The sequence below is a fragment of the Desmodus rotundus genome, chromosome 1 (genome assembly GCF_022682495.2).
Source record: "Desmodus rotundus isolate HL8 chromosome 1, HLdesRot8A.1, whole genome shotgun sequence".
In the NCBI taxonomy this organism is placed as follows: domain Eukaryota; kingdom Metazoa; phylum Chordata; class Mammalia; order Chiroptera; family Phyllostomidae; genus Desmodus; species Desmodus rotundus.
In genome coordinates, this window is record NC_071387.1 from 19,436,584 (window position 1) to 19,449,758 (window position 13,175).

The 13,175-nt window shown below is 39.2% G+C and overlaps 1 protein-coding gene across 4 annotated transcripts in view; it reads left to right on the forward strand.

Moving 5' to 3' along the window:
* The window catches only part of ECPAS (Ecm29 proteasome adaptor and scaffold), a 95,979-nt gene that overhangs the window by 25,824 nt on the left and 56,980 nt on the right, over positions 1-13,175 (forward strand). For all 4 annotated transcript variants that reach the window (XM_024560277.3, XM_071221237.1, XM_053921839.1 and 1 more), the window contains exons 3-7: positions 1,691-1,807; positions 3,720-3,838; positions 4,958-5,107; positions 7,564-7,732; positions 10,877-11,016. In XM_024560277.3, coding sequence (XP_024416045.2) covers positions 1,691-1,807; positions 3,720-3,838; positions 4,958-5,107; positions 7,564-7,732; positions 10,877-11,016 — 695 coding nt within the window. The remainder of the gene's footprint in view (positions 1-1,690; positions 1,808-3,719; positions 3,839-4,957; positions 5,108-7,563; positions 7,733-10,876; positions 11,017-13,175) is intronic.

The following is a 13,175-nucleotide window of genomic DNA, read 5'->3' on the forward strand; positions in this document are numbered from 1 at the left end:
TGACAAAATTGGCAGAAGAAAATTAAGTAGTTAATCCATTTAAAATAACAAAATGTTGTTAGGAAGAAAGCATGTAGATGCACAGGGCTTTCTGTCACCGTCAGTAATGATTTTCCAGACTCATGGAGTCTGCCCAGGGATCCATGCAGGTGACTGCGATTGTTGGGAGAGGGCTCCTTCCTCTGGTTTGGCTCCTCGTGGTTCTCTTCCCTGTCATCAGCTCTGTCCATAGGTCTGGACCACGTAGGAAGTTTGGAAGAAGTATGCATGGTAATGCAAGTGTCCAGGTCTCCGGAAGGTATCAGTGGTCCTAAGGATCTTTCACACAGACAGACACTTTAGTTTAGATACATTGAACTCAGCTGTCAGTGTTTGAAAAGGCTAAATACATGGACCTTGGAGTCAATTCTTGACTATGCCACTTGTTGGCTCAGTATCCTTGGATAAGTTTCTTCTTCCCCGAGCCTCTGCTTCCTCACCTGTAGAATGGGAGTGACAATGTCACATCTCTGGTTGTTGTGAGAATCAGATGAGGGAAGGAATGCAAAATGCTGTGCACAGGTTTTTCAGAGCTCCCCGTTTAGCAAGTTAATCTCACTTTTATAGTGAGATTGGGACCATTTGACATAAGCCCCTGTATGTTTCTTTCCACCTGTGGGAATTGACCTCTAGTTCTACTGTCTTTCCCACTTACAGGAGAGGAAACTTGTTATTACTTAAAGCTCTTTAGTAGAATCAGATGATCTTCAGAAAAAAGTAAAAATTCCTCAGCATTTTGCCCAGGACCTCTTATCATTTGGGCCCTGCTTTTATCACTTCCCGCCCTGTGTTCCCATCGGATGCAGTGCGCAGTGTTGTTTTCAGCCCCCTGCCTCCTCATAACTGATTCTGTGCTTGGACATCTGTCTGATCGTCAGGACTCGGTGTTCTTGTCCTCCTCCTCTGAAGCCCTTGATCTGCCAGATACTTGCTCTTCTGGAAACCTGTTGTACCTTTCTCTTTTTTTGTAGTATTCATGGTGCGTCTTAGTGTGGGCTGCTGTAACAAAGTACCATAGGCTGGGTGACTTAAACAACAAATACCTATTTCCCACAATTCTGGAGGATGGACGTCTGAGATCAGGGAGTCAGCACAGTTGGGTTCTTTGTGCATAAACCCGTCATGGTTGACAGAAGGCGGCCTTCTTGCTGTCTCCTCACATAGCAGAGGGAGAGAGAATTCTGATTTCTTTATCCCCTTGAAAGGCCACCAACCCCATCACAGAGGCTCCATCCCCACGATCTCATCCAAACCTAATTACATCCCCTCATCACCACACTGGGGTTTAGGCTCCAACGTACGACTTTCGGGGAGACATAAACACTCCGTCCACACCTGGTGCGTGCCACTCATTTGTTCGCAGGTCTTCCGGGGGACCGTGCCTCAGTGGAGGCCTGGCTCAGCTTCGATTACCTGAAGGGCATTGTAGAAACAAATTCACTAGTGGAATTCTGGTACACGGATTCTTGGGGAATATTGTATACTCCCTTTCTGGGATGAAAAATTCACTTTTTTAAAGAAAACAAAGTAGCCTTATTTATCAAAGTAAGGACTGTCTGAGAAATGAATTGGTTTTGTAATTCTCAGATAAGTGATGCCTGAGAAATGAGTTATGATCAGTGGTTTCAGTTCATATTTCTCTGTATTTTAGGTAATGGAACTGTTGGTCCACCTGAACAAGCGTATAAAAAGCCGCCCCAAAATACAGCTCCCAATAGAGACGCTGTTGGTTCAATACCAGGATCCCGCTGCCGTTTCCTTCGTCACAGTGAGTGTTAATCTTGGAATATTTTCCGACTTAGAGTAGTTTTCTTCCATAACGTTTATCAGATGTCGTCAGTCTATTGGCAACTTAGAATTTGGCTGTGGGCTCTTCCTAAATGAAGCAGGAGGCGTTTTTCTTTAAGTGACATGCTGTTTAACCGCTGAGTACTGATCCAGAGGAACTGTTACTGTTAAGGAAACGGTAGGGACAGGTTCGTGCTTGGGGTGCCTGCCCTGGGCAAAGGAATGTTGGTGAAATGACTTGCCAGATACTTTGATCTTTAAAAGAATGATTCTTAGTAAAAGATTATATGAGACCAATATGAATAGAGAGAAGAGAAGGGTTATGTAGCATGGGCATGAATAAAGCATAATAGAAGAAGAAAAGGGAAGGCTGAAGTTTAAAAACATTGGCATTTCTGATATCTATAGTATATTTAGAAAGGTATCCTTTAAAAAATGGATTAAACTGAAGCTGGTATGAAATGTTCCTCTTGAATTATTGTCTTCATGAAAATTAAATATAAAACAATGTTGTGTGAGGACAGCTGATGTTGTTTTCCTGGTGCTTGTAGTTTCTAGCATGGAGGCAGAATCTCTGCGGTCTTATCTCACATTGGGATTTCAGGCCTTTGGAGCCACCTGCTGGTCCAGACGTCTTGGCTGTGCCTGCTGTGGACAGAGACCTCCGTTGCAGATATTTAAACTCATAGGAAACACATTGTGTGCCAGTAAAGTTGCCAAGTGGAATGGCTTTGAAGGAAAGGGATAACCTTATTGACGGGGTTTAGAACTACAGATTGGCAGTTACAAAATATTGTCAGTCATATTGTAAGAGGTAGGTGGGTACATGAAATATTAGGGGGACAACTTTGTAAAGTGTATAATTGTCTAACCACTACGCCGTACACCTCAAACTAATACAAAGTAGTCTTAAATGTACACTGTAATTGAAAAGTAAAATTAACAAAAAGGAGGTGTCTCAGTTGGAGTGTCGTCCTGTACAACCAAAAGGTTGCAGGTTCGATCCCTGGTTGCCGCACGTATCGGAGGCAACCAGTCAATGTCTCTCTCTCACGTAGATACGTAGATACATCTCTCCCTGTCTCTCCCTCTCATTCTCTCTGAAATCAATAAACGTATCCTGTAGTGAGGATTAAAAATAATAATAATAACAAAAGAAAGGGATAACCTTATGAAGTACGTTCTAAAGTGAAGAATCTTTCTAAAAAGCAGATTTTTATGTTACGTATAAAGCCAGATATGCATTGATGAGTTTGCTTAAAATGAGGTACTCGCAGAGATCATAGTGATGCAGACACACTGGCAGCACTCGGCCCCCCTTGGTCCGTCATCCGTCGGCCAGTTCCTGGAGTGAGGAACCAGAGTGCTGCCATGTACTGAGGTGGTTTCAGTAACAGAGCCGTTGGGAAGGGGCAGCCTAGGATTTAACATGTAGTCTCTTCTTAGCTGAAAGGGTTAGTGCGACAGACTGGGGAGATCGGATGCTAATGTGCAGTGTGTAGGTTTAGAGCAAGTGATGACTCTGTTCTTTTCAGTGAAAGTAATTGCATATATGAGTATTTCCCTCCCAGCTTTATTGAGGCATGATTAACAAATAAAATGGTATATATTTAAAATACACAGTGTGATACTTTGATACATGTATACATGAATGCTTTGGGTTAGGTGTTGCTCCCTCACATGAAGCCCATCCTAAAGCAAGCATTTTGAAGAAATGGGGCTGGGATTCATTCTGAAGTATAATAGTTGGTTAAACTGTAATAAACATGGGATAACATATGGAAGGAGGACGCGATTTATTTGTTATGACTCCCTAAGTTATCAGTCATCATGTTGATGTTGAAATCCGGGAGTATTTCCTTCACTCACTTGCTTCTCTCTCATTGCCTTAGAACTTTACTATAATTTATGTTAAGATGGGCTACCCTCGCCTACCAGTGGAGAAACAGTGTGAACTGGCCCCCACGCTTCTCACCGCGATGGAAGGGAAGCCTCAGCCGCAGCAGGACAGGTATGCTTCCCTCAGTCCCCTTCCTTCCCAGCTGCGGGGGGGTAACCGCCGCCGGTCAGCATTAGGGCCACGCCTTCGGTTTCGTTTGAGCTCTTTCCATCGACAAGTAATCCAATTTTCCGTCACCTCAGCTCAACATATCGCCTTGTTAATACTACTACAAAATTTCTTCATGTGAGCCTTTTGAAGAATGTGCAGAGTTAACATCATTTTTCTCAATCTAAGTGCATTTTTGTCAATGATTTTGAAGCAGCTAACTTTTTGTGATTGCAAAAATGAGAGTTATAAAATACTTTTTATCGAAGCATGTCTGTCTTGTTTCAGAGCAGCTTTCTTAAGGCACAGATCACTTGTTTATATTCATATGGGGACTGGAGGAGTGGAAAGGTTTAGATAACGCCCTGCACGTCTAGGCTCAGCCAGGGTCCTGTGTCGTCGCTGTGTGGTGGTGAGCATCCACAAGAAGTGGTGGAGAAGAGACGGAGTTAAATAATGGTTTCAGCTCACCTTTTTAGAGTATATGCATTTTATAAAGAGAGACTGTAACAGATATTTACGAATGAAATTGATAAACATTAACAAGCATTGTTTGAAATCGTTTTTATGGTTTGAGAGTAGCAAAAGGTGTTGTGAGAGATGGAATTATTGAAGCTGTGTTACTTAAATTCATAGTGGAAGTTTTAATCTTGTATTTCAAATATTAACATGATTGATTGTTAATTTCTTTAGCTTTAGTGTAGCTTTATTTAATTAACTAGAAAGAAAAAAATTTTATTGAAAGGACATGTTTTAAGTTGAATTTTACTTAAGGTTTAATATAAAATCTCTTGTGCTGACAAATATTAAAACTGAAGCCATATTATGTACATTTTTTTCTGGTGTTTCTGGTGAGGAGCCAGATGGGCTAAATGCCAGTTATCACTCAATATACTGAAATTTCAACAAGAAGGAAATCTAGGCCCGTCCCTAGATTAGGACTTTATAAGTTAGTGGTATTGAAAATGAGTGGCCCTTGCTATAATTGCCACTTTTTGTTATGTGATTTTTGTTTTGTCTATTATTTCATGTATAAAAGCTGTGTTTTTTAAGTAGTTGCAATAAATGTAATTGTTTTTTCAGCTTAATGCATCTTTTAATACCAACCCTTTTTCACATGAAATACCCTGTTGAATCATCAAAATCAGCTTCTCCATTTAATCTTGCTGAGAAACCAAAGACTGTGCAGCTGCTTTTGGACTTCATGCTAGATGTCCTTCTGATGCCTTACGGGTAAGTCGAAGAAATGAAAACCAAACAAAACAACTGTGTTCATGACTGCTTTTAACTGTGTGGAGTTAAGTACTATTTTAAATGATTCAACTTTCCCTTGAAAATGGATGAGTCTCAGACTTTCTGCTGCGGCCCTGACCGCTTCTGACCTCCAGCCCCACTGCTTATTACTGACCTTATAGGTAGAGAGTTGCTGTCGTGATTTCAGACTCAACCTGTCCAAGCTCATAGCAGCTTTTCCCCACAAAAATCGCTCCTCCTCTTTCTCACTGTGGGGATTCTGTGATAGACTACGGCGATTCCCATAGCCGCCTAGGCGTACAATTGTAAGTCGCCTCCAGCTTTTCTCCTGCTTGTCGCTACCAGTGGGTCCACAGTGCCTCCTCCCCTCCCCTTGACATGTCCTGGAGCCAGTCCCCCTTGCGGCCCTCTATATTGGCTCTTTTCAACTGTTGTCGCCACTTTCTCCCCACTTTCTTCTCTGAAACTCTGCACTGCTGTAGGGTTTCCTGATTTTTAAAACACAGGTCTCATCAGGTCATGCCTTAAAATCCATGGGCTGTAGTTTTTAGTCATACATGTACTCATGTATTCATGCACTCTTACGTGTCCTTGCTTTTCTATGTTTTAAGAGGATACAGTTTCCTCTGATTAGAATGCTTCCCCCATCAAAGAAAGAAAGAAATACTGAAAGAAACAGTAGCTAAAACCCACTTTGAAAAAAGCATCTCCAAGTAGCTCAGATGTCAACTAGCTGTACCATTAATCACCCATCTGTACGTATTGCCACTTGGTGTTTTTATTGTGTTGTTGACATGTCTGTCTTCCCTAATACACTGGGAGCTCCTAGAACAAGACCTGTTTTATCTAGCTCTGGTCCTGTTGTGACCTTCCAGCCTACTTATTTCCTCAGTTGTCCTGCTGCCAGAGATGTTTTTCTCAAATACTTTAAGGTTGGCATGCGGGACTCCCAGTCATTCATCCGTCTCTCAGCCTGGACCCGAGAGTTCACGCCGTGTGGCCTCTTTCCTCTCCAGTGTGCTCTTCTCCTGCCTCTCTGGCTTGATGGCTTTGTTTCTGGACCTCGAGACATTTCCTGTAACCTCCACCTGTTTATTTCCGCTACCTCTGTCATATCATTTCTTATGTCGTGTGATGACACGTCAGATGATGTGATGTTATTGTCTCACCTGCTCCAGATGGCAGAGACTCTCGGTCTTACACCTCCTTGTGTTCCTCTGTCCTGTGTTTAGGGTGATGTTTTGTACAGTGGTAGCGGTCCCGTAATTATTGCTGGATTTACTTACTGCCACTGGTCTTGCTGTAACTTAGAAATCAGTGAGTACCTCCTTTATACTTGTTAAATCAGGAGGCTGCCAGATCTGCCAGGCGGTGATGGCTTTGGTAAATACACTTTGAAATCCAGATTTAACTTAGTCACACAATGTACTGAAATCAGTGATTCCTCAGTTGCCCCTACCAGCAAGAATTTGCCTTGTTTGTATAAAAATAAAGTGATTCCTTAGCAGGTTTCTTTTCTTTTTAAAGATGAATTTAGGAGTTGAATGAATATATATATAAGTAATGTGGTATAATTTACTATGCCATCAGGATTTGAATGTTTTCTTTAATTTTTATTATAATGGGTATTTTATTTTTATATCCAGTCTGATAATTTGTCAGCATATACTTCTAGAATTTGAAGGAACTCGAGTTAATATTAATATAGAAATTTCTATTGTGTAGGAATACTAGTTTGATTGGATCAAAAAGAATTGACCAGAATTCTTATTTTTAATCTGTGTAAACTAACAATGAAGTAGAATGATAAATTAAATAATTAAAAGCTGTGAAGGCCTTTGAACTTACAGTGGGAGAAGCTAATTCTCTTTTTTTTCGTCTTTGAGTCTTTTATTTTAGGAACATTATGTGCTTGTGAGCTAAGTGGTATTAGTAAGTTTTATAACACAGGGACATAAGGAGTTCAAGGAGAATTGAAAGTGAATTGCAACTTAGAAATAGGAATGACTCTAAAAATATTCTCTGCTTTGAGCATAGAGCAATAGTTTTTTTATCCTCCCCCCTGCCTGCTCCGTACTCAACAAACATTTTTCTGTATTAGTCAGTTAAAGACTCGGAATGCAGTGGGTTCATAGTGACTCTTAGAACAATAGTTTATAGATTGAGAAGGAGCAAAGTACTTGCATTTATTGTTGGTAAGTATTACAGTTCATTTGTAACCAGGTTGAGCAGATGGACTCTTACGTTTAATTTACTGAAGATGTAAACACCTGTTTTAAATACCTTTAAAATTTTTCTTTTGTGATGCAATTCTACTTTTAAGTGTTTATTCATCCAGAAAAATTCTGTGTGAGGAATGTGTATAATTGAATGTATTATATATGCATATGTTTGTATATGTTTTAATAGAAAATACATTTCTATTTCCTTTCCAGATATGTGTTAAATGAATCCCAGAGTCGCCAAAATTCATCTTCAGCACAGGGTTCTTCTTCAAATAGTGGGGGAAGTTCTGGAATACCACAGCCTCCCCCAGGAATGAGCTTTTATGCAGCTAAACGAGTTATTGGTGATAACCCATGGACACCTGAACAGTTGGAACAGGTATCACACACTGCTTGTTTGTAATGCAACCTAACCCTGTACACGCGCCCCTCTGCCGTCCATGAGAGCCTGTGTGACATAAGTGCAGCGTACACAGGCTCTCTAATGACATACGTTTGAAAGGAGCAGTTGATGTGATCTGTTCTCTCTGCCATGCCAGTTACTTGTTCAAGCCCCAGGGACAGGGAGCGGGGGGAAGTGCTTTCGCTTCTTCTAATGTTGATTACATTTCAAGTGTGAAATACAGCACACTTATAAATTGAGTATATTTAGCTTTTTTAAATTTTAGTTTTAAGTTGTGGGTTTAACAATTATTTGGCTGCTTTGGTGCAGTTAAATGTAATTTATCCTACATTATTCAGCATTTTTGGAGCTGTACATTTTGTGTAAAGTGAGGAGCTCCTGTGCTCACAAGCAACAGTGTGGGGGAAAGCATGACTCCCTTTTATATTTCTTCCTGGGAATTAAAAAATTACCATTAAGAATGTTATTTTGGATTTAAACAGGACACAGATGTTCTCTGAGCAGCTTTTTAAAAAGACTGGTACTCGACAGAGAAGGTGCCTCCCTGTGTCTGTGTCACCAGGCATCTCAGGGAGGAACAGATGAGATCAGTGTGTAATTGGTTTGGAATTCAAGCAACATGGGTTAGTCCTCCGCTCCTTCCTTTGTCTCTCCATGGCAGGCTAAGTGATTGGGTCGTTTTCTTTTTGGGGATGTGAGTGATCACTGGTCAAAACCGTGTTCCAAGGAGAAGGGAAAGGGCAAGTGGGACATTCTTACCCCTCACAAATTTATAGAATGATTTGTTCAGCAAGGGCTGTGTGCAATTAGATTCACTTCTTCATGTTTTATAGATTTTTTTTCTCCTTAATCCATGACGTAAGAAAGAAGGTAACCAGTAACAGAAGCTACTCTTTATTGAGTGTGGACTATACTGATGAGTACTTTGAATTCACTTTCTCATTTAATCCTCACAGCAACCCAGTGAGTCTAGAAATGTTGACTTCCGTTTTGTAAAAGGTTTTGAAATGTGCCACGGTCTCATTTCTGGGACTAGGCTCTGAATTCCGGTTTGTCTGAAGGCTAAAGCTGTATGTGCTGGAGAACAGTTGTTAACATTAAATTGTAATTTGCTGTTGGTCAATATTTGCTCATTTCTAAGGGTCTCTGTGTGCCTTTGGTCAATTTCATAATCTAGTGTTGAGAGGAACAGTTTAGCTTCAGGGATGAAAGCTGTTTTCCTCTAGTTTTTAAATCTTTTTTGTTTTACATTTTTCCTTCCAGATAAACAGCTATTATTTTGATAAAGTTAACAACAGTGTAGACTCACTTAGTCCAGAACATCGTAAAGAGAAGTTAGAAATGACCTGGAATCTCGCCACCCTAGTTTGTCATCCACCTACAGCCTGTGCTGAACGTGTGTGTGCTCACAAAGACAGTTGTATTCTGTGTGCGGGGTCCGGCACCCATAATGCCCCCTGTTTATTACAAAATCTCTTACTACAACATCGAAGCCTGTCATTGAGTGACATAACAACATCACACTCAAGCACACCATGTGACATGTTAGGTGAAATGTTCAAAGGAAAACTAGAAATTACTACACCCATATTATTACCCTGTTAACCACACTCAAGCGGGCCTTCCTTCTGCCAGATCCTATATTTTTACATATCATGTAATGCACGTTTTTAGTTTACTTTTTAAAATTAACAGTATATCAAGTTTTTAAAAAAATATCATCCCTTTTAATGTCTGTATGCAATTTGATTATATGTAAACCACATAGCCTTCTATTGACAGACAGTAGTATTGTTTTCCGTTTTCTTTGAACATTTTTTTTCTTTATATCTTTGTGTACTTGACTTCCGTATCTGCCCTTTTTTTATTGCTTAAGTAAATATTTGAGTTGTTTCTGTTGTAACTCTTCCTACAAATAAGTTGTGTTGAACAGGAGGGAAGGCAGGCATTTTTATGATGTTTGTATACCTTTTCAAATTGTATCCTTTGTCATTTACTAATTTTAAACTATCAATTCTAGTTCATATACATAATAACTATTATGTAACTGATTTCTTAAGGTAAATATAAGGTTTACCACCCAGGTATATTTATTTTAGAGTTGTTTTTAGTACAATTCATAGCTACTTTACATTGCATGAAGTTCCAAGCAGCATCTCTCTTTAGTCTGGGTTTCATTTTAGCTATTTAATTACATCGAGTGCTATTTGATGAGATACTTGCAAATCAGATTGTTTTCGGTATGTAAGAATATTGAGGGCAAGAATTAGTATTTTAACAATGAGTGGAACTCCAAAGAATATTGAGTTTAGTTCCTTATGAACTGTCATAAACCGTGAAGTACTTTATTTCTAATATATCACCATTCTTACGTGGAGGCTCCACATTTGGACATCAGTTCAAGGTTTTGTCATTCTAGAGAGGCTGTGTATCCTGAGTAGGAAGGCTGTGGAGGACATTGTCTTGGAGTGTTAGAGACTTGGGTTTGAATCCTGCCTTCATCACTTGCTAACTACATGTCTTAATATCTTAAGCCTTGCCTCACTTTCCTTATCAGAAAAATGGGTATGATAATACCTCATATACCCTTTGTGACAGTATGGATGGACCTGGAGAACATTATGCCAGTCAGAAAAAGACAGATACCATGGGATTTCACTCATATGTGGAGTCTAATGAACAAACTGAACTAACAAGGCAAATGGGGACAGATTCATAGATGGAGAGCTGATGACAGCTAATGGGGGGCAGGGAGGTTAGAGGGTAGAGGGATAGAGCAGAAGGGACAAAGGACTCATGGACATGGACAACAGTGTGGTGATTGCTGAGAGGGAGAGGGGTATAGGGGACTAAATGGTAATAGAAAAAAATACAATAAGGATTAAATCAAAAAACAAAAACAACAACAAAAAACACCTCATAGATTGTGAGGATTAAATGAAATCATGACTCTGTATGCCTTAGTATAGTCCCTGGCACGTTGTAAGTGTAAATAGGAGCTGCTACTCTTGTTACTATTAGTCCTTGGTTTATGGCCGTACTGATATGTTAAACAGTATTTTTGGTTGGTGGCCTTTGTTTCTCTGATCAGCGTTTCTCCTTCCCTTCATTTATCCACAGTGCAAATTGGGTATAGTTAAGTTCATTGAAGCCGAACAGGTGCCTGAACTTGAAGCTGTTCTCCACCTGGTGATTGCTTCTAGTGACACACGCCACAGTGTGGCGACGGCCGCGGACCTGGAATTGAAAAGCAAGCAGAGGTAAATGACATCTCTCTCAAACTCTCAAAACTGGGAAGAAGCTGGAATTCTAAAGGCTTGCTTAGCACATATTTGTTCTTTCAGGGTCTTATGTAATGAAACATTCAGTTTATGAGATTATGACGTATACTTAATTTGTAATGAGGACAGCTTGCTTAAGAGCAGAGTTCTGTGTAAGCAAAAAGAAGAAATGCTGTTTGGAGGAACAGTTTAAAACTGGCAGGGGTTAGGATGTTCCTGTAAGAAGTCAGACCTTAGGCTAGGTAAATGAACTTAAAGAACTGATGTTAAGAAAAATGTCATTTTTGTTAAATAGTTACCATTTTTTATTTTCTTCTGCCTCAAACCATTTGAGATGGTTTTTGTAAAGGATATGTAGGTATTATGGCTAGTGCAGTGTAACTCAGATCCCATGAAAAGAGACGCTGAAAAGATGTTAATTCACATAGGAGGAAATACAAGTAGTAAATAGGTTCATAGGAAATACTATGTATAAGAAATCCCATCGATGCAAAATAAAACAGTGGTATACCAGTTTGTACCCAGTGGTAAATAAAATCGTGTAATGGTTGATAAGCCCTTTTAAGTTCCTTTTGGAAGTACTATTCTTATACCTTGTTGATTTGCATTGTTGTTTGAAATAATTTTTGGAAAGCAGTTTGCAGTAAGTAATGAATCATAAAAATCTTTATAATCTTTTATCTAAATCTTGTGGGAATGTATCTTAAGAAATTAAAAGAAGAAAACGATTATACTTAGAAAAATATTATAAATTTGCTCATTATATTCCTCTAATAGTGAGAAAATGGAAAAATCAAATTTTCACAATAGGGGAATAGTTAAGTAAGTTAGCTGTGTGTATCTATATGGAATGTTATATAATTGCCAAAATAATTATAAAAGTAATAAAGCAACATGTAAATTGCCTCCAAGTAATGGCACGTTAATAAATCAGATTACAAAATGTTATGTGTACTGATTTTAAAAAATGATGTGGAAAGGTTGAGGAATAACAAAAAATTAAAGACAGTTGAATGCTGATAAGGTAATAATGCTTTGTAAAGGTTCCATATATTGTAGGTTTCTCTTTCCTAAGAAACGGATACAAGGAGGTGCAACAGTATAAGGAAATTAACCTCACTGTGCCTGTAGTTTGAGTGTTGAAACATGAGCTAACCATGTGTGTGTGTGGTGGTGGGAATGGCCTGCCACTGACGGGCATGCGAAGTGCAGCATTCAGGAGCAGTGTGTTTGTCGTGGAGTTGATTCTGGTCGTGCCTCTTGTGATTCTCTGAATTAGGAAGACTCGCTTAATCTTGCCAGGCCTTGGAAAAATAAGAAAGTTGGACTAGAATGTACTTAACATTCCCTCCCCCCTGCCCAAGTCTAAAATTCCTTCATGCTCCTTATAACTGTATTTTTTTGGTATCCCTTTTGAGGGATTTATTTGGTTTTGAAGTATCCAAATAATTTCCTTTAAAACTTCTCACTGTGTTTGAAGTGGCTCCATTCGTTGCACCATATAGTGGATTGGATTTTCGTAAATACAAATGTGGTGCTTAAGTGTTAGTTTTGGTTCTGTTAAGTGTTTGCGTTTTCCCATAAAATAATATGACATTGTTAAGAGGTAAAAAGTAAGTTGAGAACAATATACAGATATTATCCCATTTCATTGAATAAGAATTCCAGAGTATCTCTTCAACTGACGCATCTATTGACCTATTTTTAAAAATCTATTTATTCCTACCCACCTATTTTATATGCATAGGAAAGGAGTCCAGAAAAAGATATACAGCAAAGTTAGTGGTTTCCGAAAAGGGAATAGAGAAGGACGTGGTGCAGATTGTAAGGAATTTTATTTTCTATGTTGTTTTTGAATTTTTACAACAAAATGTAATTCAGAAAACTACAACTAGAAAGATGGCAAGAGGAAAAGCAGAAGGAACAGTGAGAATGATCACTAATGGTTAACCACTATTAAGTTTTAAGTTTCTACTTTGTTTTACTAAAGTGTTTTGTCAAAAACCTCTAAAACTGCAATATTTCTGGGAGGGAAGCGGTGGTGGAGCCTGAGGATTAGTTAGTAGCAAGCAGCTGAGGAAAGCTGTCGGTGAACAGTAACTAAGCTGTAGTGGAGAATGACTGTGAAGACAGTGAAA